The following is a 27,408-nucleotide window of genomic DNA, read 5'->3' on the forward strand; positions in this document are numbered from 1 at the left end:
AATCACAAATCACTTTTTAAATCATTTTTAAACAAACATTTGTGCACATTACAACATATTTGTGTATAGTTGAGACCTTACCCTTTCATGTGCTGCTGGTCAGAATATTCTAACATAAGTTAAGCCGGTGAGGCAGAGAGCACAAAGTGTGTCAATCAACCCCTGTCTCCCCTAGTCACTAGTGTCAGACTTTCACATTTCCACAGCACAGCAGCAATGACATCAAAAAATATTAAAGCAGATGGAATATAAAGCAGCAGAATATGAAGATATAAATACAAATACACGGACAGAGTAAAGGCTAAAAACATCTCAAATCAACATCTCTGCCATCATAACACAATCGTCACCATTGGCGTCATCATCTACATTAACTGTCAAGGGTGGGTACAGGTTTTGGAGAGGGAACCCCGTGCCTAAATGCACAAATAACCACTAAATAAACTATGCATGCTTTTGCACGCATGGCGCTCTCTGAATCCACTTTGAAACCGCTGCTCTTACGTCGCGTATTTACTTAGAAGGCTGTCTGTGCGCCCTAAGACATGCGTCACATGGATAGGTGCGGTTTGCGCAGCGCAAGTCCCCAAATAGTCCGTATTTGTCTGCTTAGTGAACTGAGTAACGAGCACTCCGGGAGCATTTGTTCAGATTCTGTAACTTTTTTCCATTTCATAGTTTTGGAGTACAAGTTATTTTTACCTGTAGGGATGGAGCACGCACCTAAAACACTTCAGACGGATCATTCTTAAATAGAAGGCAGTCAAGAACCTGAGTGAGTTGCTGGCAGCTGTGATGTGGTGCAGCTGCAACAGCCTCCATCTAAAACCGCTGGACAGGAGCCGAGAGCGGGTTACACATATCCAAATATGCGCGTAATTGGAGTGCACTGGCGAGGCGTCCCTTGCACCCCTTCCGAGATACTGTTGTCGTGATGTTCAATACTTCGGGAACTGAGCACACTTTTCACAAGAAAGAGGATGTTTCCGAAGTTATCAATGACACCCTGCAGTTCATTACTACCAGTCCCACAGTCATGTGGAACGAGTCGTGCGGGAAGCAGCTGCAGGATTTCGGGCGCCCGGAGAAGATCATCATCGGAGTGATGCTGGCGATCATCACGGCGGTCACGGTCATGGGGAACACGCTGGTGGTGATCGCGGTGTGCGTGGTGAAGAAACTAAGGCAACCTTCAAACTACCTTCTGGTATCTCTAGCAGTGGCGGACCTGTCAGTGGCCATAGTTGTGATGCCATTGGTAATAGTGACGGACCTCACCGGGGGCAAGTGGCTTTTTGGAGAGGTGTTCTGTAACATCTTCATCGGCATGGATGTAATGTGCTGCACTGCCTCCATCATGACACTGTGTGTGATCAGCGTCGATAGGTAAGTTTCCAAAGTTAGCAACTAAAGCTGATTTGATATTAAAGCCTGTCTATTTGCAGTGGCACCAAAATTACGCACGCGGTGCGTTTAGAATGACGCGGAGAAGACAAATGGTCTTTTATGAGCAGCTCTAAACCATTTAAGGACACTGAATGCAGGAACAGTTCATGGAGTAATGATTTTGTTTTTGCGTCAGAGAATGGCACTAAATGCCTGATTCCAGATCAGCCGCTCCTCTGATTATCTGTGTGGCTGAAGCTACTGATCCAGAAAATTAATACGCAGACTGTGATTAATTTATAGCACGCTGAATTAATTTGCTTGACCGGAACATGAGCAGTGTTTCCCGTAATTACGCATTTAGGATCAGCGCACATCGACCTTACAGCTGCTATGACTTTGATACATGATTTACCATCGTCCTACGTGTCTGCCGAGGACACACCGCACCTGCTCTCCATTATCACGCCCCTTTAATAATAAAAAAATTCAAGTGCTGTAGGTAAAGTTCCCCTCTGAGAAAATGAACTACAACTGTTGTTTGTTTGTCCCACTACATATATATGAGGTCTACCACCCTAGTGTTTTGCATCAACACATTGCTCCTAAATTATTCATTCAAGTTGCCAAATGCCCCACACTGAGTTGCTTTAAATTGCACATCTAAAATGGGGAAAGTACACCCCACCCTCCATGATCCACTCTGCATCCCAGGTATACTCAAGCTCTTTGGCGTCACTGCTCATGTATAATGCCAGAGCTTAGCCTGATGGCTTGTGACAAATGAGACATGTCCACCGCTCCTACTGTAATCCACAGTGAAATAAAAGTCAAGTGATTGGTGTCCTTGTTCGGCCCCAGTAACCATAATGAAGACAGAGGCTTGTTCTAGTATTGATGATCTGATTATTCCTCCCGCTTGCCAATCAGGTATTATTACCTCAGTGCATTACACCCACAATTATGCATGTTTCCTGCTTGTGGCTGCGGAGCACAAGGGACATAAGTACGCCTGAGGAGCTAATGATATTATGGGAGGAAGTGGATCACAGATATCATTCTGCGCTGTGGTAAAGCTAACAGAGGTATGGGTGTGCTTTGGGCCTGGTTGAACAGAGGGTAACAAGATTAGTTGAGGCTAACAGGCCCTTTTGGTGGAGGGGGGTAAGATTAGAGGTCACAGAGGTCACAATGATAATTGAAGATGGAGGGACAGTGTTTGTACATCATCTGTGGCCACTCTCTCCACTGAGGTCATTAGTTGACCTCTTGAGTCACTACAGAACCAGCTACACCCCCCTATATAATTACATTTATATATGTTTTCCCACCATAACCCCAGGAAATAAGGAGGACATCATTTAGATTTAGATTATTTAGATGTCAGCATGTTGAACCAGGCCTCTCTCTTTGGTGGACGATAAGTGGGAGTGTGGCAAACCAGCACTGTTGGGACTTATGGTCATTGTTTGTGACAAGGGATGTGAATTGGTCATAGTCTATACTCAGACAGAACAAATGCACCCACCTGTAAGCAAGCACGTCTGAATAGATAGAGGAGTCTGAATCTGGTACCATGAAATCAAAGTGCACACCCACTAAACCATACCATTGTAGATGATCTTCTTCAAGTCTTCCTGCTGTTTGTCGACTACAAGACTAACTGAGGATTTTAAATAATTATGAAGTCATTTTGGGATTATTTTCATCCCTGCACAAGCTGTACAGCAGTTCTGTAAACTGTTTGCGCTGACATCCATGAAAACAGGCTCGTCTGAATGCAACAATGCAGAGGGTGTTTGGCACATGATTCACAATTGGAATCATAGAGATACTTTATTAGGGTGGGAATTGCCAATTAGACACATGATTAGCTGTAATAAGGGCTCTCTCGCTGTCATTTAGGACTCCCAAGGACATGCATTGTAAAATTAAGATGAACAGTAGGGAGTGTCGCAAATGAGGCTCCAGATTGAACAGGTTTGTTTGTGGGGGTTATACAGTCCCTGAAGACTAGGTGCTCTGCTGCAGAGGGATATTGATTGTCTCTCAGAGCTCCTTGAGCTTTACAGGGGAGATGCTGCATATATGTATATGCCAATATGGACAATGTGGTGCTAGAGGAGCGATCCCTAGTGTATGGGGCCAATAAATTTATGATCCTGCAGGGACTTGACAGGCATCAATAAATGCTCTCAAAGAACCTGCTGTCATCCTGATGGAACACAGAATCTCTGACACTAACCACTTTAACACGAGTCTAATCAGTGCTGGATTTAACCCTGTGGGATCCCAGGGCAAAAATGAGACCCGTGCAATATTAACTTAAATAATGCAGATTTAACACTATTTTTTGATACAGGGCCCTTATATTTTACTAGTCAGCGTATCAAGATTAGTTTAAGAGTAGTTTCTATGAACATATATCTGTATATGTATGTAGAATCTGAAAGCAACGGCACAAGATTTGTTGTGTATGTCAGCATCATGTTTGAGCAGCAGGTAAACAGTCCGGGTGGAAAAGGCGGAATGCATTAGCCAAAATGCAACCTGACGATGATTATTTTTCCTTTCTTTATTTAATCTGTATTCATATGCAGATATCTGTTTATAGAGATTAGCTGACATGACCACCACGCAGAAGAGGAAGTCTTGTCCCGGATATCTGCTGGTTACACCAGAACCCTCGAAATATCAGGAGATTGGTTTAAGGATTACTTCAGCAATGTAGTATTGCACCTACATAAAGCTGGAGGACAAGAGTTATTTTTAGATGTGATAAAAATCAATGCAGGAGAGTATGAGTTATCCTGGCTGTTAGTCAAATCACTGAATCCTATGTTTTCCATATTGCAAGTCAACAGTGTCATTTGTTAGAGACCCCTCGCCTAGTAAGTACTCACATCTTTCAAAATCTACACCTTTAGAGAGCTCTCCTTAGAACCAATGAATACCTTTCTTCAAGGACTGAGTACTCACTGTGAACTAAACATGATCTGTAAAATCCACAGAGAAATCCTCTAACAATGCAGGTATTAACCATGTCAGGGAGGGATGTCAGGTTAACAAGAGGGGCCCATCTTGCTAACAAGGGGGAGGGTGTCCCCCCTCATCCCCTGTCAAATCACCTACTGCACATATGCCCTGGTGCAGCTGTCCAGTTTGCCCAGTTAATTCAGCCTTGGTCTCACTCTACAGTGTCATTGTATTGCAACTAAATTTGTACATGCATCCATTTTGTGGTTAAATGGTGCCTTTAAAAGACATGTTAAATATTTTAGCAAATTTAAAGACGTTTTCAAAGACTGTTTACACTTTCTGAGCAGTCTGTCTTAACAGGTGACAATGTTTAAGAAAGAAAATATACATTTCCTGTCTCAGAAAATGATGTGAAAAAATAAAATTCCCACTGTTGTTCGGCAGTTTTAAACTTCCGACATTACCATACAGCAGTGGTTCTCACTTTTCTGTCGTGCCCTTCAATCAGTCATTAACAATAATTGGGGAAGCTTCTGATAAAAAAGGATCCATGTTGAATTTTTGTGAAATAAAGGTCAAAATGATAGCATTGGCAGACTCTTGTTTGCTCATTTTCCCTCCATAAATCATATTCATTCAACATTGTTTCACTCCATATCTTTCCCTTGATTATCCATGTACCACCTGCACTGGCTCTATGTCCCCTTGGGGGGCCCCGCTCCACAGTATGAGAACCACTGTCATATAGCATCATCTAGATTAGGGGAGTGAATACTGCATCTCAATATTAGATGTGGGCAATTTCAGTCATATTCTCTATCATGATATATGTAATTTTTTTTTATCATGGTATTAATGCCATTATTTAATACAGTCATATTTCTGGAAAATCAACGGAGAAATTGTGAATGGATAAAATAACAATACAGCCTGTTTCAATGTTTTTATTCTAGCAAATCAAAGTACTTCATCACATTTATACAAAATCATATAAAAAATTAATAGCCCTGCTAACTAATTTGTAACTTCCTACAATAGCCTAATACACTCAGAAATGGTAGACAAAGGGCATAAGATAAGATCATTGTTAGCTGACAAGGTTATATACCCTATATCGTCTTTGCACTCAACCTACCTAATATGTATTATGATTGTTATGTAGGAAAAAATGACATGCCACTTAAAAAGTAATCAAAATAACCCTTGATTAATTTTCAAACCTGAATGTCCAACTGGTGCTTATGTGCTATGGTTACTATAGCAATAAAGTTCCTTATAAATCTTAGTTGGGTAACTTTTCTCACTCAGTAATAGCGAGCAATTGACAGACTTAAAGAAAAGGTTACCCGTCCTGTGGCCGGGCTCATGTCAAAATAACGGCAGAATACTCTATTGATTTTACTGTGTGTGTAAATGTTGATTTATGGCTATGAAAGCCATGCTTATGGATGAGTACCCATTCAGCACCTCCAGCCTCTTCAAGTAGAGATTCAACAACTGCAAATTGAACCTAACACACCGCAGCATTGACCCAGTCACAGCAGAGGAGTCCAGTCTGAGTGCTGGGAAGTGAATAAAATGGAAGTTATATATGAATGTAGGTCTGCTCTTTCACAAGACATCCCAGCATGCACTTTTGGCAAAGGCTTTCATGCCCACTTCTCCAAAAAGTTAGTATCTCTTTTGGCTACAGTCAGTTTCTACCTTCGCTGAGAGTAATATGTTGTATGTTCAATAATTCAAAAGTCAAATATGAATGATTTATTCACAACAGTGGGAGGAGAGGGGAGTCCTTTTCTGTACTTCCTCAGACATCTAAGAAAAGATAGTGCTAAAGGAATGGAGGAGCTCGGTATAGCAAGAGACAGAGTTACATTTGCAAATCAAATATAACCTGGCTTAACTATCAATGAACATGTGGAAGATGTAGGTCAAAAAAATAAATCACGTAACTGCAGTAAAGTAAACTTTTCCACCAAGGTTCAGGCTAAAGAAAACACGGTGTAGGTGTGATCACACCCGTAAGCTTCTGCAGGGGATTTGAGGGAGGAAATCATGCAAGCAAGGGCCCTTAGATGGCAGTAGGATTAGCCACAGCCTTCACATCCTTTCTGCCAAATGGTGTGTCAATGATGAGACGAGTTCACACACAGCTCCCACTTTGACCCGCACTCTACGTTTGATAATGTTTTTGCGAGGTTGGCGAGTACGTTTGTCCCAGGAGAAACAGCGCTTGGTTAGTGCAGCTGGGGAACATCCACCCGCAGCAGCAGACATAGATGACTTGACCTAGCTGACGCATCCTCAGGTAATGTGATGTGACGCCTAAGCTCCCCTCTCTCAGGCACTATTCACTTTCCACTTGTCGGCCACCTCGCTAAAATGTGGAGGATTGGACATCTCCTGCTAGGCCAGTGCGATCAGATCAAAGGCAGCTCATGCTTGTAAAGGAATGCTAAATCGGGACAGAAAGTGTGCTTCGGTATTAAATGGGATGTTACACTGAATCCATAAATCTTGTGATCACAACTAGTTTACAGAGAGTGCTACATTTTAGAGGGTTTGAAAACCACAAGAGACATATTTAATGTTACAAGCCACTACAGCTCTTTCATACAGAGAAGGCAAACTACTCTCATCTTTAAAGAGGAAACACTATTTAAATTTAAAATCCACCACTGCCCACATCCTGAAAACAAGCACTTCTTCCAGAGCAAAACTGCTGTCAATGAAAATATATCAGAGCACCATTAAATAAAAATGCTGTGAGAAGGCATTCAGCAAGTTAATCATTGATAAGTGCTGCTTGTACTATCAACCGCAGTTCAGTTTCCGTCCTGTTTGACTGTCTGTTTGACTTATATTACAGCAGCACATGAAGTGAGGGACAAATTGTCCGCTGATCATGTGGCCAGATTGGGTGGTGTGTGTGGGAATGGAGACAAGGGGGGTTGAGATGACTATGAACAGAGAGTCAAAGGCAGAAGAGCAAAATTGATGGCAGTGGCTTGTTGTTTATCTCTTTGTGATTGATATTTACTTTCACCAGGGTATTGTCACTGAGAGTCATGAGGTCACGGTCACTGAAAAGGTAGTAAGGTGACTGTTCACTTGAGATTTGGAGCAATATATCTAGTACATTGTAAGCAACAACGGTTTGAGGGCTTGTCACTGGTTGGTTAGAAAAACAAATATATTTAGCTCTGGCTTGTTGTCAAATCTATGGCAGCTACAGCAGGTCCAGCATGGGTCCATCATGGTATGCTGCATTCACGCCACATGGAAGTTACCATATTTAGCAGATTTCTACTTGTTCAGGTTTCATGTTTCTTGTTATATGCAATATGATGCAGTGCATTACAATGGAAAGGAAGCTTGTGCTTTATATACCTACTGACATGTGAAATAACAGAAAGACACTTTTTTTATCAACTACATTTGTTGTAGCCTACATATGCCAAATGTTGTGCATAGAAGTGTTTAAGATGAGGAGTCTCATATCTTTTTAAATGAAAATCAATATCTGATTATACAGAAATACCTGAAAAGCAAACAGCAGTGGTTTATTGGCAGCTCAATTCAATAATTTAAGCTAACTAAACCCTAATTACAGAGAACATGGTCAGTATTTGCTCGAAATGCAAATTACAGTCTTTAGCACTGTCGTGAGTTGTTGATTGCCATTGCCACGCTTGCATGCGATGGCCAAATATTTCCCCTCCCACAGGAAATATTTCACTCTCAGATAATTGATAAAAGGTAGGGTGAAGCGCCTTACCACAGCTTTAGAGGTAGAGATACTGAACTAAACCACAGTGCACACTGTGAATGATATGGTTACCATGTATCCCATTTCCCCCTTTGCCTTCATTAAACCCTGTCCTTCACTGTCTAATTGGATTCTCACTTTGTTCTCTGTTAAGAGATTCCTCTAATTTGCAAATAGCTCAAGAAAAAGGGTAATCAGCCAAGGGTAGAGTTACAACATTAAACTGAATGTGATCTGATAAACAAGGCAAGACGAAGAAGGAGAGAACAAGACGGAGAGTCAACAGCCATGGTAGTGGCTCAGTGAGTGGATTGAGCTAAATGCTAATGTTAGGAAGCTAACATGCTCCCAATTACAATGCTAACATGCTGATATTTAGCAGATATAATGTGACATTTTCACCATCATAATTTAATGTTGCCATCCCCAGAGCCTTGCTGCTAGCATTGTTAATGATAACCCTGCACATGTGGTTTTCCAACAGTTTACGAACATTTAAAAAGCCCTTATTTAAATAATTATGTTCTAAAAGTTGTAAACTTCATTAACAGCCAAATCCAGAGTTATTCTCCTACTCTCATTCATGTGAGTGAACCCAAGCAATTGGAATTAAAGGAATTAATTTTTGGGCTTATATGTACCATTGAGCAACTTTCATAGGAGTGAATGGGGTGCCAACTCCAACACTGTAACAAGATTATCTTCACACATCCATGCTCTAGCTCTGTGGAGGGCTGGGGGAGGTGGTGGGGGCCAGGGGTTAAAGGGCAGAACTGAGACAAGCCTTAAAGCCCTTCAACACCAAGTCGATGCTTGGCCATTGGTCAATGTCAAGCTGTCGGTGAGCATCTGTCGCCCTACTTTTTTCTGTGTGTCCCACACCATTAGTACGAGTCTGCCCTTGTTTGCCTTTTTTTGGCCAATTCAGCATGTTGTATTGGTGTTGGAGATGGCGGTGAGAGAAATCACTCTGACTTTCACTTTAGGCCAGCAGATGAGAAGAGAAACGTAAGTGAAGAAAGAAAACAAACGGCTGAAGTCAAGAGGCTATGACATTGAAACAAAGTTGTTATATTAGGTAAGATCGGCTCTTGAGGAGAAAGGTTTGTAACTATTTGTGTTATTAGTTGCTAGCTCATGGTAAATATCATTTGCTCTTTCAACATTGGGTTGTGTTGTTAATGTCCTAACTAGCTAACTGGCGTATTCTGTCTGTCTTTTGGTTTCCCTTTTTGAATGAAGAATACCAACTACTGCCATCTGCTGGTATGAAGAGTTATTTCCTCTCATGCAGAGGCAGAGCGCATGTGCTAGGTGGCCATTGGCTGTCATCTTTGTGGTGTTTTCAAGTGCAACTTTTTGGCTGATACACAGGTGACATGAGGCGACGCAACAGTCGGCCTTCATTGCCAATAGTTCTTTGATGTCAGTTTGGTGTGTCTGGGCCTTTATGCAGATAGACTGGCCCTTTCCCCTGTGAGAGACTTCGAATTTATGGTACAGAAAATAAATATTGGAAACTGCTACATGTGTTTAAATGGCACAGAGATTCTTGCTTCACTGATGACACATGGTCATCAGTAAGCTCTTGAACCAAATCCAGCTATGCATCATAGGCTATTTGAATAGTAGCAGTGGTATTGATGCATCAAAGAATAAAATTAAAATATCCAGCCAAAGTGCTTTCATAAATGAAAATTAGTTTATGAAGGGGGTTGTTTTAGGGCTGTTCTGCATATTTTTCCTATTTTTAGTAAAACCATCTGACCTCAATTTGATGTTCCTGTTTTGACCTCCTTGAACTGAAGTTATACACAGTTATCAATATTTTGAAGGAGTTTCATGACCCTGGGAAGCTCATGGATCTCATGTTTCCTCAAAAGGTGGGGATACCCAACTTATGTACGTCAGCAGCATTATTAGTATGTTGCATTTCCTTTACAATTTGACATCGAGGATGATGGATTAGTAAGCAGTCCACAGATAGAAATCTGAGTTTTGCTATTCCCAGCTTGTCACCCTATTTACCCAGCAATCTCCAGGGACAGGAAGAAGAAAAGGGCAAAGTGCTGAGTGACTTTAGCGTGGCATAAATCATGCTTTGTGTTTGGCATAACAAAGGTGGGGTCCATTATTCATCAAGATTGAACAAAGGGCCAACGAGCATTTACCAAGCAGTGAGATAATGGGTTTCCTGTTGATGGAGCTGAGAGTCTGCAAACACACAAACACACATCATGCTGTGGTTTGCAGATAGTATGTTTTGAACTTCAAGCACACTGCTGCAAGACAAACTATGCAACTCAAGTTTTGGCATTAGGTTTATTTGAGCACATGAACTGCGTATTTATACTGTCCATTAAAGGAACTCTTACCTTTCTTGCATTTCACACAGCACTTAGAAAAAATTTGAACATCCACAACTCCCACCTCCCTCCAATACCCATCCCCCTCCCCCTGCAACTCCACCTCCCTCCAAAGGCCTACTCCCCCCTCCTCCATTACGTCCTCATTACGTCTATGATAGATGTAGGCATTGGCAAGGTAACGTTAGATACATGGAAGAGGAGAGCGAGTGTAACGTTACAACCAAGACAGTCAAACGCAACCCTGGAGTTTTAAAACTCAACCGGAGTCGGTGATGACTGATGAGTTTAGAATAAGGTTACAGTGCAAACGTTAGATAGTAGCGTTAACGTTACTAGTAAGTGGAAACGCACAAGGAAGATAACGTTAATGTTTCAGAGGCTACGCTACAGTAGGCTATCGTTAGCCATTACAATTGGATTCTATGTTGTCATAGCCTATATAACGTTATCAACTGAACTGAACTTCTTTATTTGTCATTTTTATGCGCAGCACAAAAACAAAATGACATTTTGCATACCCCAAGCAAAAAGAAACAAAAAATTGAAAAACAATTTAGTGCAACATATAAGAAAGAACATATAGTGCAATAGTAAGATGAAAAGGGTCGACATTCCACAGTCAAAAACTCCACATCCTGAGAGCAGAACTGGGAGCTCCTCTTCACATCACAGCACCATGAATTGTTTGTGTATATTGCCAGACTGCCACCATGGAGCTTACCAGATGATGCAGCCTCCCTGTCTGCTCTATGCAGTGTTATCCTCCTTAGCTCAACACCGGAGTCTGATATGTTACCATTCATCCATGTCTCAGTGAACACAAGGACGCAGCAGTCCCTCACTCCTCGGTGAGTGGATCTCCACAGTCAGATGTAATCCATTTTCGTGTCCAGCTAGCGGACGTTCGCCAGAAGGCCGCTGGGAACAGCTGGTTTGATGGGGTTAGCTCTTAGCCTCCGCACCCCCCCCCGTCACCGTTAGATCTCTGCAGCAGTTTCTAATGTCTGATAGAAACTCGCGACTGTATTGCACTGAAGAATTTACTTCTTGTTGCACCGTGTTTATAGTTTATATCCACAAGCGTCCCTGTTACTAATTTATATCCACAAGCGTCCCTGTTACTAGTTTATATCCACAAGCATCCCTGTTACTAGTTTCTATCCACAAGAGTCCCTGTTAAGCCTGATTTATGGTCCTGCGGCGTGCCTACGACGTACCTACATCGTTGCCGTGACGCCATCGTGAACCCTTGGAACTTCTCTGTCACTTCATTTCGTCGCGGTGCAATTCACCGCCAGAGCGGTAGGGGGCTGTGTTCCTTTCCTGAATGGTTACGCCAGAGCGGTAGGGGGCTGTGTTCCTTTCCTGAATGGTTATTGTCGTCTCTAGTTGATTCTTTGTTTAGCTTCCGGCTTTTCCGGTCACAGAGAAATGAACGCGGAGCACGGACAGAAGGCTCCGTCCGTATCCGTATCCGTATCCGTATCCGTATTTAACGTTGAGCATAAATGGGCCTTAATACTGCAACATTTACATCGCAACAGAAGATATTTAAAGATGGCGGGGATGGCGCAATCTGGAAATACGGAACCGGAAATGCGTTGCTACCAAGCAACCAATCACAGCCCTCTCGGTCTGCGCTGGGTCTGCGTCGCCTCGACGTGTAGTTACATTTTTTGGGAGGTGCACGTCAGGCTACGCCGGGGGCTACGGCGAGCCTCCTGCGTAGCCACGTACCCTACGACGTCAGTACGTCGTTGATTTAACGCAGGACCATAAATCAGGCTTTACTAGCGTATTTGTTGTCTCACAGATTCGGGGGCGGGGGTGTGGTGGGGAGATGCTACGCGAGCAGTTACGTCTGTACGTCTACTAGTTTATATTGGTCAGAGTTTTCTTAGAACCATATGAGAATGGTATAATTATGAGTTTTTATTTCTGGTGGAATTCACGTACATTTTAGTGTGCCATCAGCTTATTAATAGCATTTTAACCTAAACAAAGAAAAGTGTAACATTTCCAGAAAGGTAAGTGTTGCTTTAAAGCAACTCTTACCTTTCTTGCATTTCACACAGCACTTAGAAAAAATTTGAACATCCACAACTCCCGCCTCCCTCCAAAGTCCCATCCTCTTCCTCCTGCAACTCCACCTCCCTCCGAAGGCCTACTCCCCCTTCCTCCATTACGTCCTCATTATAGACGTAGCCGTTGGCAAGGTAACGTTAGATACACGGAAGAGGAGAGCGAGTGTAATGTTACAACAAAGACAGTCAAACGCAACCCCAGAGTTTTAAAACTCAACCAGTCAGTGATGACTGATGAGTTTTAGAATAAGGTTACAGTGCTAACGTTAGATAGTAGCGTTAACGTTACTAGTAAGTGGAAACGCACAAGGAAGATAACGTTTATGTTTCAGAGGCTACGCTACAGTAGGCTAACGTTAGCCATTAGCAACTGGATGCTGTGCTGTCATAATGTTATGAACTGAACTGAACTGAACCAGCACAAAAACAAAATGACATTTTGCATACCCCAAGCAAACAGAAACAAAACATATAAAAACAATTTGTGCAACATATAAGAAAAAACATATAGTGCAATAGTAAGATGAAAAGGGTCGACATTTCACAATCAAAAACTCCACATCCCGAGAGCAGAACTGGGAGATCCTCTTCAGATCACAGCACCATGAATTGTTTGTGTATACACCACGGAGCTTACCAGATGATGCTGCCGTCCTGTCTGCTCTGCTCTCACAAAGACGCGGCAGTCCCTCACTCCTCGGTGAGTGGATCTCCATAGTCGGATGTATTCCATGTTCGTGTCCAGTGAGCGGACATTCGCCAGAAGGACACTGGGAACAGCTGGTTTGATGGGGTTAGCTCTTAGCCTAGCTAATCCCTCCGCCCTTCCCCCGCTCCCGCGTACTGTCAGAGCGCTGCCGGCGTCTCCCCGTCGGGACAGCTCCAGGCGAAACCACAGTCATCTCATGGCTAGCTCGACGTAGCAGGCCAAGCTTGCTACACATCCTGAGCTCTCTTGGTTGTAGCGTTAGATCTCTGCAGCAGTTTCTAATGTCTGATAGAAACTCGCGACTGTATTGCACTGATGAATTTACTTCTTGTTGCATCGTTTCTTTCTTTTGCCAACTGATTTCCCTGTTGGAGCGCATACCTGTCAAGTTTTGGATTTGAAAATAAGGGAAATTTTTCGGCGCCCGCTGCGAAACCGATACCAGTGAAAGTATCACGGTTCTGAGTAGTATCACGATACCATGGCAAAAATGAGGCAGATGTGCCTTTTGTCATTTATAAAAAGATAAATCACTTTTCTATAATACATCACTGATATTTCAATAGAATAAATTACTTATTGACTTATTCATACTTCAAAAACAGCATCAATAAGTGATTAACATAGGGGGGATCAAAATAAAATAAATAAATAAAATAAAAATCAACCAGCCACCCTCCTCCCCTGACAAGTAAAGAACAGTCCCTTCATAAGTAAAGAACAGTCCCTAAAGTGCGGTGAGGTTTGTGGGCCGTTACCTGCCACAAAGAGAGAAATGTGAACGGCTCGTTTCTCCTCTGACACGCCACATACCTGTGTGCCGCCACGGCTCGGTTGTCCAGGTACTACTGGGCAGTCATGACACCAACGAAAGAGGAAATTACTGGACCTGGAGTCGGACTTCTCTGTCACTGGTAAGCTGTTGTCTTGCGCAGCAGAGCACTATGAGCCTCCGCCGTATTCCTGTCTGTGACCCCCGTTCAACCCACAACCGCCAGGATTCGCCTTTCCTTTCTGCTGCTGGTTAAAACGTGATAATAGGGGTGCCCCAGCGCCCACTCCACTAACTTGACGTGGAAATGAGCGGTAATCTAGAAAACTGGCGAGTTTTTTTTTTTTTTTTTTTGGGTTTTTTTTGGAGGGTGCTCGTGCACCCTCACATAGATTGCGCCCTGGGCGGCCACCCACATTGCCCATAGCAAAACCCGTCCCTGGGTGTACAGGAAATCTAAAATAACCACTTGTCAACCAGACCCGCTGTCGACACTAACCTCGCGACAACTGCCACCCAGGCTACTGCAGGTGGCAGTTCTTGCGAGGCTAGTGACAGAGTTCAGTTTGGAGAGGCAGAGGAATGTTTTTGGTTTTTTTAAAATTATATTATAATATGGGAGATTTGCGGGAAAATACTAATACGAGAGGACGACGGGAAAGAGGGGTAAAATACAATAGTTTCCCGGCCAAAACGGGAGACTTGACAGCTATGTTGGAGCGGCTGGAGGTGGAAGCAGTGGTCCGCATTTGTTTCCTTTTGTTACGGAGAAAAGTTTATATCCACAAGCGTCCCTGTTACTAACCTGTTTGTTGTCTCAGACTCAGGGGTGGAGGGTGTGGGGGGTGGTTACGCGAGCGGTTACATCAGTCAGAGGCCTCCATGTGGGGAAGACAGACAGGACAGGAGAAAACTCCGACCAATCATTGCATTTCGGTCCAAATGCAATGATTGGTCGGAGTTTTCTTAGAACCATATGAGAATGGTATAATTATGAGTTTTCATCTCTGGTGGAATTCACTTACATTTTAGTGTGCCATCAGCGTATTAATAGCATTTTAACCTAAACAAAGAAAAGTGTAAAATTTCCAGAAAGGTAAGTGTTGCTTTAAATCAGGCATGAATGCTCCTATAAACAGTCACTGAGGGGTTAAATTAGTGACCAATTTTGTGCAGTTATATGTATTTCTGTTTAAAGGAAGTAAAGTACATGTGTCTTTATTTGAACATAGTGCTGCCAAAGGCAACAGCTCATAAAAGCAATCCCTTTAGTCAAGCAGACATTAATTATTTGCCTCACATTTCTTTCACTGACACTTCACTCTTCATATATGTTCACTGCTGTGCATCTGTCTAGTTGTCAGTTCATTCTAAACTCATTATCCAACACTAATGTATAGTGGAAATGTTATGACTTCACAGCTGAAATCCTTCCTCATATTCAGGTCAGGTGGATGCTGAGAAGTTAGTGATCTCACCCCCAGCACTGCACAGAGTTTGTATTCCAGCTGTGAAATAGAAAATTGAGTTATGGCAACCCATCACTGCCAAACTGCCCTTGAGCAAGACACTGAATCCCAGAGCTGACCACTAACTGGGTCATCGCACTGAAGGCAGCCCTGCGCTCTTTGAAATGCCCGGGAGTGTGTATGGGACATACTGGGAATAGAAAAATTCCAGTTACAAGCAGCATCAAATATAACCCAGTGCATTAGTAGCTGATATTGAAAGTTCATTTTCAACAGCAGCTGACCAAAACAATCTCACCACAAGGTCTATTAGTGGCTGTTTTTGAGCTTTCAATTATATCACACCACACTTGAAGTGCTCATAAAAATTGGAAACTAGAACATTTACAATTCAACTGGGCAAATTTCAGTTGATTAGGAGCTTCACCACAGCTACTAATGTTTTTTTTTTTTTTTACCAATTGTAGCAACATCTTTGTACCATTTGAACATATGCTGACCATAAGGACAACATATCAAGTTTTAAGGAAAAGTTGTGAAAAGCACACACACCCACATGATCTGACTGTCTTTGTGAACAGATTTTGGTCTTAAAATCTCCATGACAACACATTGGCATACAGTAGCATGTTGAATAGGAAACTCAGTTTATTCAAAGTAGAGGTAGACTTTGAATAAAAAATATTATTAGCTTGGTGCTCACAGCAGTGTACCAGTGTTGGTGAATTGTGTGGGTGTGTCTGTGTCTGTGAGGATGTAGGCCTACATATCTGATCAGCCCCAGGGAGACAGGAGTGAGTTGGCCTATATCATATTTTCTGTTTTTGTTACTGTGTGATTCTGTGTAAATTTCAGTAACCTCTCACAAAGAGCCATTGTGCTAAACTACAAGCACTACTCTTTCCATTGTCTTACCACTGAGTTAAATGCTTATGTTGCGGCTCACCATCAATCAATGTGAAAATGGAGCTTGTGATTTAGTGGCACACAGTTGATTTTGGTGTCTCTCAACAAGACTAAGGCTACAGTCATATTATGGGGTTTAATGCTCCATTCTGATTTTTTCCCCAGATCCAATCTTTCTGCCTAAACTGTTTACATTCATGTTTGGAGTGACCCATATCTGACATCAGTGTGAATGTATCTTTGCCCTGAAATGCCTTACATACAACCAATAATGTCACGCACATGTCTGTTGGAACATCAACAAAAAAATACGCCACATTGTGAGACACAGACGTTTGGGGAAAAAAAAGAAAGCTATAGTGGTGTTAATGTTCATCTCCCGAATGATTTGCTGCGGAGGTTGCATGACAATTTATCATATGTTGAGGAGAGGGCTACCTGCTGTTCTGAAGGGCCATATCTGATGGCACTCTTCCAAACAGAAGCACATGGAAAATGATGTTGCAGAAGGACATCATTGGACCATTGGCTATTTTTGGAGCAATTTGCGTTTGTTTTTGGGATAACAGGCTGCTGTAAAATGGGTTTTTGTTCCATTGGGACATTTTTTGGACTGTTGAGGCTACGGGATTATGAGTTGTCAAAACAATGGCATGACAAAGTAGGGCAAAAGCCATAGCCATTGCTCGATTAGCGGCTATTGCTGGTAGTTCCGTGGGGAGAGAGGTGTGTGTCCGGGAGAAGTCAGGAGTGGTGGGGCCACAATGTGAAGGGCTTCAAGGAGGAACAGTTTCTCTAAAATTTTAGGGTGTGCAGCCTTCTGTAGTTTCAACGGGCTATTCTGACACCTTATGGTGAGTGATCTGTGCATGTGCAGTAAAGAACGATATGGAAATACCATGGGTGTATGTGAAAAACGCACGTTTACCAATATGACTGTTCTCACAGTGGTCTCATCGCCAGTGATGAGCTATGTATCTGATTTAGGACCACATGTAAAAAAATTGAAATTTGATTGTAATGTGAACGTAGCTTAAGAGTCTATAGCCACACTAGTGTCCCTGTGAGGCTGTACTCAGACCCAGCGGTGCTTTGCATGAAATGCTAACATCATCAGGAGTGATAACAGTCAAAAGGAGCAATATGGGGTTCAGTGTCTTGCCCAAGGACAATTTGACTTGTAAACTGGGATCAGGGATTGAACACTCAGTCTTCTGATTAGTGGATGACCGCTCTACAGTCTCCCATAATGTAGACAGTAGACAGTTCTGTGTGCTGCTGTTTTAGTGCAACATCAACATTCACTACTTTGACTTTTAACATTATAACTGTTGACTTTTACATCATTAACTAACCTGTGACGAAGTCTTTAACACAGGGGTCTCACAGTTTACCATTTTCACCCTCCCTGCAGATGACCTGAAGCCACAGATGTGTTCTTATCCTGTCCTTTGCTCTTTGGAGAAGTAAAGAAAGCATTTTTCTAATTGTTGGTGCCACTATTTTTTTTCCAATTGGGCACTAGCACATTTACAGCACTTTGTCTGATCTGGGGATCATGAATGTCTGTAAAAATGTTTGCACCTATCCATCAAGTAGATGTGGAGATATATTATTACATAAGTGAGAACTTTGACCTGCTGGTGGCACTAGAGGAGAAGTATGGAGATCACCACCGCCTGTAGAGTTTATCATCTGGGGAACATGAATCTCTGTGCAAAATTTCATGACAATGTATTCAACTGGTGTGGAGATACTTTAGTCTGGACTGAAATAATCAGTTCTAATCAGTTCATCACTGAGTCCAAGTGGACATTTGTGCCAAATTTGAAGAGATTCCCTTAAGGTGTTCTTGAGATATCATGTTCATGAGAATCGGACATATGTATGTATGGGGGGACAACCTGAAAACAGAATGCCTCTGGTCACAGCTATCACTAGCGCAGAGGCATAAAAACTTGTAAATATAAGAAATCTCTCAAAAAGAACCACAAGAAGGACGTCTTTTCTTCTGCTCAGCTGATAAGGCTTAGTGGTCAACATACTGCAGTGTACGTGAATCAGGAGCAAATGATCTGACCGGCACAGATGGAATTCAGTGTCATTTAATCTCCTTAAAATCTGGTGTATAGACTCTCAGATGAATGATTTTATGATTGTACAACAATATGATATTTAGTCCAAAGCAGACTAAAAATGCTTTTGCTGTCAAGAATTATACAGCTTCATTTCTTTTGTTCATTTTTAGTTCATTGTGCGGTTCAGCACTATGACTAGATTGACTGTTTCTAACCCATTATTATGTGAACTGCTTTGGCAACACAACAATAACCTTTAGTTGACCGAATCAGTGTTATCAGTATTATTAACTTGTTGTCACAGCTGTGCTTGCTCACCCATGATGGTATTTTGTTTGTCTAGCTTTCAAATTAGCCTGCGTGAAGATGAATCCTGGAAATGTACAAATGTGTTACTGTACATAAATGTGCTTTGCCAGTAGAAAGGGCTTAATAACTTCTCCTCTCACTGCTCGAAAGTGAAATAAACAGCAGTAAAATTGCTCCTGTAATGAATATTCCTGTCATCACTCAGAGTTTTGTCTGGTTAGTGCTCAGGCAGGAACATAGATTCCACCTACATATCTTATGTTCTGATATATGTCATCTGGTGCAAAATCAAATTATATTCAATCTACTTTATTCTCTGGGAAAGTGTTGCTGATGAAAGCACAAAGCTGCTATCATCCCTTTTTGCTTGAATCATTGCTTCTGGCATAGCTAGCATAAAGTATTCCCTTTGTGCACTTTTCTCATTTGTTTTATCTAAATGTTTCTTAAAGAATACTATTTAATTGTTTGATTTATATCTTCCATTAAAATGACACACCTAACATCTGACTGAAGGCTGAAGGCATAATTTAGATCCAATTAATCATTTAGAAGACCGCCAAAGGCCTCAAATCTCCTGTGTTACACTGTTCAGGTTGAGAATACTGGAGAACACACAAAATGCAGAAGTCTACATTATGTCAAGAGTCGATGAGCTGTTTGCTTTTGCTTAAAGTGACAGTTGGCCCCAAAATCAAAAATACCTTTTTTTTCTCTTACTTCAGTGCTATTTATTAGTCAAGATTGTTTTGTTGTGAGTTGCTGAGTGCTGGAGATATCAGCTGTAGAGATGTAATGGAACTAGATGACACTCTTGTGGTGCTCAAAGCACAAATAATTATTTTTTTTTTAAATAAATAAATGAAAAAACAACATAAAAACTCAGTAGCAATGTCTCTTTTCAGAAATCATGACCCAATTATTCAAGAAATCCACAGACCTTGTTGTGAGAATTTTTTTTTCTACCGAATTACACCCACCGACAGTATCACTGCACAGAAGGAAGTGTGCGTGTACTGCTAGCTCAACTAGCACCACTGAGCTAGCAAATGTTACAGCTCAGCCAAAAAGGATGTCATTAATGTTTATATCTTGTGCTGTCATGAACATGAGCCTCTCATCCATGAGTAGATGCCACTTCACTCTGTGCAGTGATACAGTTGGTGGGGTGTATTTCGATAGAAAGAAAATAGTTCCTACATGAAACTCCTCACAAGGTCTGTGGATTACCTTGAGTAAACAAGTCATGATTTTTGGAAAGAGACATTGCTGTTGAGTTTTTCAAATGTATTCTTTTTGTGCTTTGAGCGCCAAATGCCATGTAGTTCCATTAGGTTTGCATCATATGGAAATGAAGCATCGCGAATGAAGCAAGTAGCGCAATTTTGCATCATAAGCTTATTCGCCAGAGTTAAAACATCTGAACCGGTGGAAGAATTCATCGATTCAATGATTTCACGCATGTATGAAGCGATTCAACACAAAATTTGTAGCCTTCAAACACACGTGTTTGGTGTGAACACAACATTATACTGGTCACAACTCCCACCAAAACGATCTAGACTGATACATTTTTGCTCTAAATTAGGGGTGAATTGCCCGATTAAGTTATTTACACAAGAAAACACTTGTACATATTAGCTTTTGTTTGTTGATGATGTTAGATGTCTTTGTAAATTATGTTGAATATTAGCTAATATTTAAACACACAGTGATGAGGCAACTGTTGTTGTAGGTAAATCTATGGGGAGAAGTTTTAGTGAAGGTAAGGCAGGTTTATTTGTATAGCACTTCAACAATAAAGCATTTCAAAGTCCTTCATCTAAGACATAAAAGGCATTAAGAAAGATATGTGTGGTTCCACACACACCATGCTTTGCAGTGATACATTGTGAGGGGTGATACAGAAACAAACTGTACAAATAACATTTGCTATCTTAATATTGAGTGTGCATTTAATTATAAAAAAAGAAGTTTGTGTGTTATATCTGGATTGTAGGCTACATGTCTGATTTAAGGATTGTGGTCTGTTGGTGTTGTGTTTTGCCTCTTCATAAAAAAGGTATATGAAAGATATGAAATTGAAAATATGATTCATCCTCTATAAAAAATCCTAAGCGATAAACAACATGTGTGGACCTTGAATTGTAACGTAGCTGACCTACATGATGGAGACTCATATTTTCTCTGTGCCTGCACAAGATAAATTCTTCGGATAAAGCATTCAGAAAAATAGAGTTCAGCCAGAATGCAGGTATCAGGTGCATTTTCTTGCTCTTAGCTGTGTTTTTAAATATCTGTGATATTTCCATGTCCCAAAAATAAAAGGTCAGTGAGAGAATACGAGGTGGAGAAAAAGCACAGCCCTCAATGTTTGCCTTTGTGTTACATGGTATTGTCTAGTGAATCAGGAACAAGTTGGATACAACTCCTCCTCACTGTCCTTCTCCATTTGCAGAGCCACAAAATGATGACATATAATGGGCCACACAGCTACTTCAGCTACACTAACTGCTGGCTACATGCCAAATTGGAAGAAAGTGAGTCGGCTCAAAAAGGAGCTGTCTGTGGTATCCTTGGTAACTAAAATTGTTCAACATTTTTTTCTGAAAGGTCAGAAGTAAAATGGGAGGAAGTGGAGAATTAGATTCCTCCCCCACATCTGAGACTTCCTCTAAGCTTATTTAATTTTCGAGGTGTCCTTTAAGAGAGCGAGTGCACTCGGTGACAGAACCAAAGGGAAGGTGACAAAGATGGAGGGGCTCTTCACACTCGCTCTCTCACATCATCATGACCGGAAAAAGAGAGGACGATGGACTTGCTGGCACATACTTATTCACCTTCCACTAACAGACTTGACTCATTGTATAATAGTGAAGAGAGAGTTAGCACACATTAATATTTGAGTGAGCGTTTTGGGATCTCACTAAATGAGTTTGCAGATTTGTGCCTGTTAGAGGCATGCTGACCACGGTAAATTTAAATTTTGGTGGGCAGTAATAGCACTTTGCATGCCATGTTACACACACATTAAAATTCATTCTGCAGCACTGGCATGCATGTACATGTACAAATGTAATTTTCGTGGTAGAAAGAAAGGTCTACAGAAGCTGTGTAGCTTCTTTACAAATGTGGTCATCATGGCTGCAACAATAATGGACGTTTTTTCCTTTAAAGATTATTTTTTATGGCTTTTGCCTTTATAAGACAGGGCAGTATTGAGGGTGAGGGAGGGGAGGGGATGACATGCAGCAAGGGGCCACGGGCTGGAATTGAACACATGGTCTGTAGTTTTTACCTACTACATGGTAAAAATGGTTGAATATGGAGGATGTGGTTTTTAACTGTCAGCACCTTACAGGAGGAGCACTCCTCATTTTGCTTTTGTTTTTTATTAATACAATGACAATGAAAGGTATTCTGATTCTGATTGTGATTCTGAAGGGCACAACATGCAGGCAAGACTCCATTCAGAAAATACAAGTAAATGTTGTGACGAGAAGACTGTGTTCTCAATTCATACTGAAAAACATTTAGAAAACACACCACATGCTCCACCGCCCACAAGAGCACAGACACAAGGTATGACTAAAAGTTTATGGTGACTGATAAGCTTCCCAACAGTGCTGGTCAAAAAATAACACATCTTTGTTGTTCATGCATATGTAAATTTTTGTGTTAACCTCATTATTTTGCTTACATAATAGTTATTTATAGGTGGGACCATGAAAATTAAGGTTGTGACCAATTTGTGTCTGCAGCAGAATATATTATCTACAAGAAAGAGTAAGACATGAGAGGGAAGAAATCATAGTCTTGGTTTAGAGGAACTCCGCTGTGACTTGAAACAAGAGACACAACATGTTAATTTGGTGCTTAAACCTAACAACATAACAGGACTCAGGATGGGAAGTCCTGCACTCTTAATGCCTGGGATGGTGCATAAATGGTAGTGCTTTTTTCACTAACATGTAACCACAACCTAAGTGGAAGAACAATTTCATAACATATAAACAATATTTTTTGGAGAGAGGGAAGTCCAGAGAGAGAAAAAATAGTTAGGACTATAGGACTATTATACAGACACAAAGATAAAATGATTGGCATACATGTGTGTATAGAGGTGAAACACAAGACTCTAGGAAAAAAGAGGTAGTTAGCCTTTTATATTCTTTAACCACAGTGAAACCAATGCCTTGGCCTATAGCTGTCTAACAGTGTCTAACACTTTACAGCATAACCCTCATTCTTGGTCGGAAACATTCTCATCTTGAAGTGCTGTGTACCATAGGAAATAAGGAAATATGGTCGGATGACTCTGACCCAGTTTGTTCAAGCGATGGATCACAGATCAAGACATACGTATGTGTGAGTTCTTTCAGTGTATCTTGAGGACTGGAAGAGGCTGCCATGATCAGAATGAAAAGGTTTTAACACCCGTAAAAGATCAGGGCCAGATGATGTTGTCAAAGCCCAGTGGGACAGGGAGTCTGAAGAGTGAGCCGAAAAGAGAACAACAATAAATAATGTGTGTGATGGGAATTGTGTTTTATATATATGTATACTGTACATATTCTGTACGGATGGCAGTGCGTTTTCACCTCATAGAGCATGACAGCTACTGGCCAGTAGGGCTGTCAAAATTGCTCAAAAATGACGTTCGAATATTCCTTCTAAATAACTCATAGGTTCGAACCATTGGAATTTTTTTTTTTTCTCCGCATTATGTCCACAAGAGTGCAAACTAATACAAGGAAACATACTTGTATATGTATTAATACAAGGAAACGTAACTACTTGTAGGTATTTTTATTTCAACATAAACGTCTTTGAAAACATTCACATACCTACACATTAAAACACATAAAACAATTATCTATAATATTACGTTATAAACGACCGCGGACCTCTCGCTCGCCCCCCCTCTCTGACCCTTGGCCACACCGCCCGCGGAAGCGCTGCGAATAGCCTCGAAGCACCGGACCGTGACCGGCTCGCGCCCTGCAGCGATCGTTTCGGCGTCTGGTCTATTTTCTGCGCGAGCCGCGAGTGAATGTGTCAAGCCGGGTGACGGAGACAACGAAGCAGAACCGCTTGTCGGCCAGGCTGGAGAAATGCGCGTCTGATGCCAATGCCTACTCGCAAAGAGGACAGCTGCGGTGGTGTTTTTTTTTTTCTCTCCACAATCGAATATCAATTTTCACATTCGAAGGTCCATTTTTTTTTCAAATTCGAATTTAAATTCGAATTTAGAATATTCGTTGACAGCCCTACTGGCCAGTGACCCAGCGTAAAAACAACACATTGTGTGGTTGCAGTAAGTCTCTGTGCCAAGAACTAGTCTTACATTTAACCCCTGTGAAACCACAATATACTGCTCTTACACTTGGGTTTGGTGCTGGTAGACGGAATGTAGCATATCGACACGAGCTCTTGAAGGCACAAAAAATGTTGAGATATCCCTTTAATAACATTTTGCCTACATTTTCAAGAAATTGTACTATCAAATACATACAGCCTAATCAATGGTTTTGTGTAGTGTACTTTGTGGTGGTGGAGGAACAGATTCACCAGTGAAGGCTTGCAGAGATGATTATTTGATGCTGAAAACATCGGGTTTCCAATCTGCTGCCGTAAGGAAGCAACTGAAGTACCACTTGAAATTTACATCCTTTTATTGTTTGACATGAAATGTTTTTTTGCATGATGCACCATTTTGCCTTAAGTGGAGTTTGGCTGCATTTTTATTGAAGGATCATGTTTGTGCACAAATCCTGTCAACAATGTGCAATCTGCAATTGAGTGTGTGCCTCTTTCACGAGCCTTCATGAGATGTTGCTGAATTTGTTCTCTGCTCAGTTGGGAATGAGCTGCTAGTTCTCTGTCAACATTTCAATATGCCAGCTCAGGGGTCAATATTGTCGGATGGTCTAACAGTGTCTGAAACACATGCACCTCCCCACACTCCTTCCCAATGTTGGAATTGGGGGAGCTGCACCTGAGAGTTGTGTAAGTTTCTAAAACAGACAATCATGCCCACGGTGTGTGGAAGTGAATCAATAATCAATTTTCTTATGTATAAATGAGTGCTACCGCCCCAAAAGATTCCTTAATTTCTGTTTGAATTTATTTTGTGTCTTACCCATCTGGTAGGCTTTTCAAACCTCCAATTGTAATCCGGTCTCACTGCCAACTCGTCAAATACCAGCACTTGGTCAGTGGCCCTCAGTGTCAGACACCAATGCACAGAGGCGCCATTTAGCAGCGGTATGAGACGCAGTTTCATTTATGATGCTCCAAGCAACTGCCATTGTGTAAAGAGTGAGAAAGTCCACACAGGGCAGGTGGAGGGGGGGGGGGGGGGAGTGGATGGGTTAAACAAACTTTGGACTTTAATCCAGGAGAAGACTATTTGTTTTCCATGTGAAACCAAAAGTCAGTTGAGTAATTTTAATGATGATGTGTGCTTGTATGTATAGCATGCCAAGCTAGTGAGGTATGTTGTCTGACATATGTCACGCATGTCACATGGCGTTATACATATTACCTTTTTAAAGGCAAACTATAATGTTTTTCTCTTTACCTAATGACATACTTTTGTTGCCTAAACCCAAGGAATTAAACCAAAAAACACAGTGTTTTACCTGTGTTCTGAGTTTATTTTGAAAAGAGATATAAATCAAATCAAATCAAGTTTATAGAACATTCAAAAACAACTGCAGTTGACCAAAGTGCTGTACAAACTAAAAGAATGACACAAATATAAAGCAATATAAAATTTACACAAATATGAAGCAGAATAACACCGGTAAGAATAATTACATATGTAAAAAGATTATAAAATACTAAAATATCAAAACCACCAAGAGCAATCAAAGGCCATTGAAAACATGTACGTCTTAAGATTTGTCTTAGAACTGTCAGTGGAGGTGGCGCATTTGATTGAGAGTGGATGGCTATTCCAAAGCTTTGGAGCAGCTACCACAAAGGCACGATCTCCCTTACTCTCTAGACCTAAACATGGGACAGTTAAAAGACATTGTTCTGAAGATCTAAGAGGTCGGGACTTGGAGTAGGGGCAAAGTAGTTTAGCAATGTACTGGGGTGCCAGCCCATGTGTGGCTTTATGGCTGTATGGGTCGCATGTAACCAGGGGAAACTGTGCATTTCCTGTGAAAACAGTAGTTTATTTTAAAAAGACTCAGTGCGTGTAACAAGAGTAAATTAAGACTCTGTCCCTGAATGTCCAGAACTGACGCTGGAGGGGTACCTAGAGCACCATAGTTTGATGTGTAGGGCCACTGAACAAGCATCAGAATTTGACAAGTTTGGAGTGACAATGTATTCTGGTGTGTGGCCAGTTGGCACAGCTATAAACTCTGATGTGTTCTGTTGTGGTTGGACGACATGTTAAATGAACTAGTTAACTTTTTGTATACCCCACTAGTCACCTTGCTGTGTTTTTTTTTTCAGTGGATTGTTTGTTCTGCTCAACAAAGCTGAAAGAATCACCTTCATCTGTTGTCTGTAATTGAGATGTACTCTACTCATCTGTGGCTTAAGTAAACTACCTTACAGTGTATATTGTGTTGCTGAGTTTATGTTTAGCTTTTTAGTGCCATATCTCTTTTATTCTATGACCCTATTCTCCACCCGACTCTATTCTGTAGAGCCCTTAGAGTATTTGCTTTGTTATCCAAGCACACCCAGCTCTGACAGGGATGGACATGCTGACTGTTGGAAGGGGAATCAATTTATCACTGGGGCACTAATAGCTGCCCGTCATCTCTACTGCTGTGAGAGCCAGTAAACACCCTATAGGGACAGGTGGTGTGCTGTGCGGCCGAGGCCATAAAATATCCACAGTGCTGCTTTAAAGCAATTAGGAGGAAGTAAAGTAGACATCATAAAGGTGTCAGGACTGAAAGTCAGAGGAGTGGAAACGTTGTTACTATGTGTGCCTTTCAAGTGCATGCAATAATTCAAATTTAAGTAGCTGACTGTTTAGAAAAGCTTCGTTTTTCTTCGAGCAACATATGTGGGGGGCTGAAAAACAGAATTATTTAAGGAGCCACAAGTGGCCTGAGATCCTGAGTGATGCTCAGGATGGTAGTTTATTTTGTGTCAGACATGAACTTCAAGGTGATCACTGTTAGAGGTGCTTATAGGAAAATATAATCATCAAATTCACCATGGATGATATCAAACCAGTATCTTGCAATTCAGTGCTGTAGAAGAATAAATATATTTAATCTTGCATTTATTTCAAGGTGTGTGTTGACAAGTCAAGTAGAAACTGACGAGCCATAAAAAATCTTTTAGCAACACTTTCTATTATAGTAAGATGAGAAAGGGAAGTAGAATGACCTTTCGCTTACATTTCTTGTTCATCCAGGGGCGGAAATCCCGGGGGGGACAGGGGGGACATGACTCCCCCTTCAATAAAGCTGTACCCCCCTAGAATAATTTGAGACACAATTAATAATTTTTGAACAATGCAGTAGTATTTATTAAAAGCACAATGTAAGCGGTGCTCATTATAAAAGCGCAATAATGTGCTATTTAAATCTTAAAAGAT

The 27,408-nt window shown here is 41.4% G+C and overlaps 1 protein-coding gene across 1 annotated transcript in view; it reads left to right on the forward strand.

Annotated features, from left to right (window-relative positions):
• The first annotated feature begins 453 nt into the window (after positions 1-453).
• The window catches only part of htr7c (5-hydroxytryptamine (serotonin) receptor 7c), a 38,329-nt gene continuing 11,374 nt past the window's right edge, over positions 454-27,408 (forward strand). The window contains exon 1 of the mRNA XM_050050087.1: positions 454-1,386. Coding sequence (XP_049906044.1) covers positions 935-1,386 — 452 coding nt within the window. The 5' untranslated portion in view covers positions 454-934. The remainder of the gene's footprint in view (positions 1,387-27,408) is intronic.

The sequence above is a fragment of the Epinephelus moara genome, chromosome 8, assembly GCF_006386435.1.
Source record: "Epinephelus moara isolate mb chromosome 8, YSFRI_EMoa_1.0, whole genome shotgun sequence".
NCBI lineage: Eukaryota > Metazoa > Chordata > Actinopteri > Perciformes > Serranidae > Epinephelus > Epinephelus moara.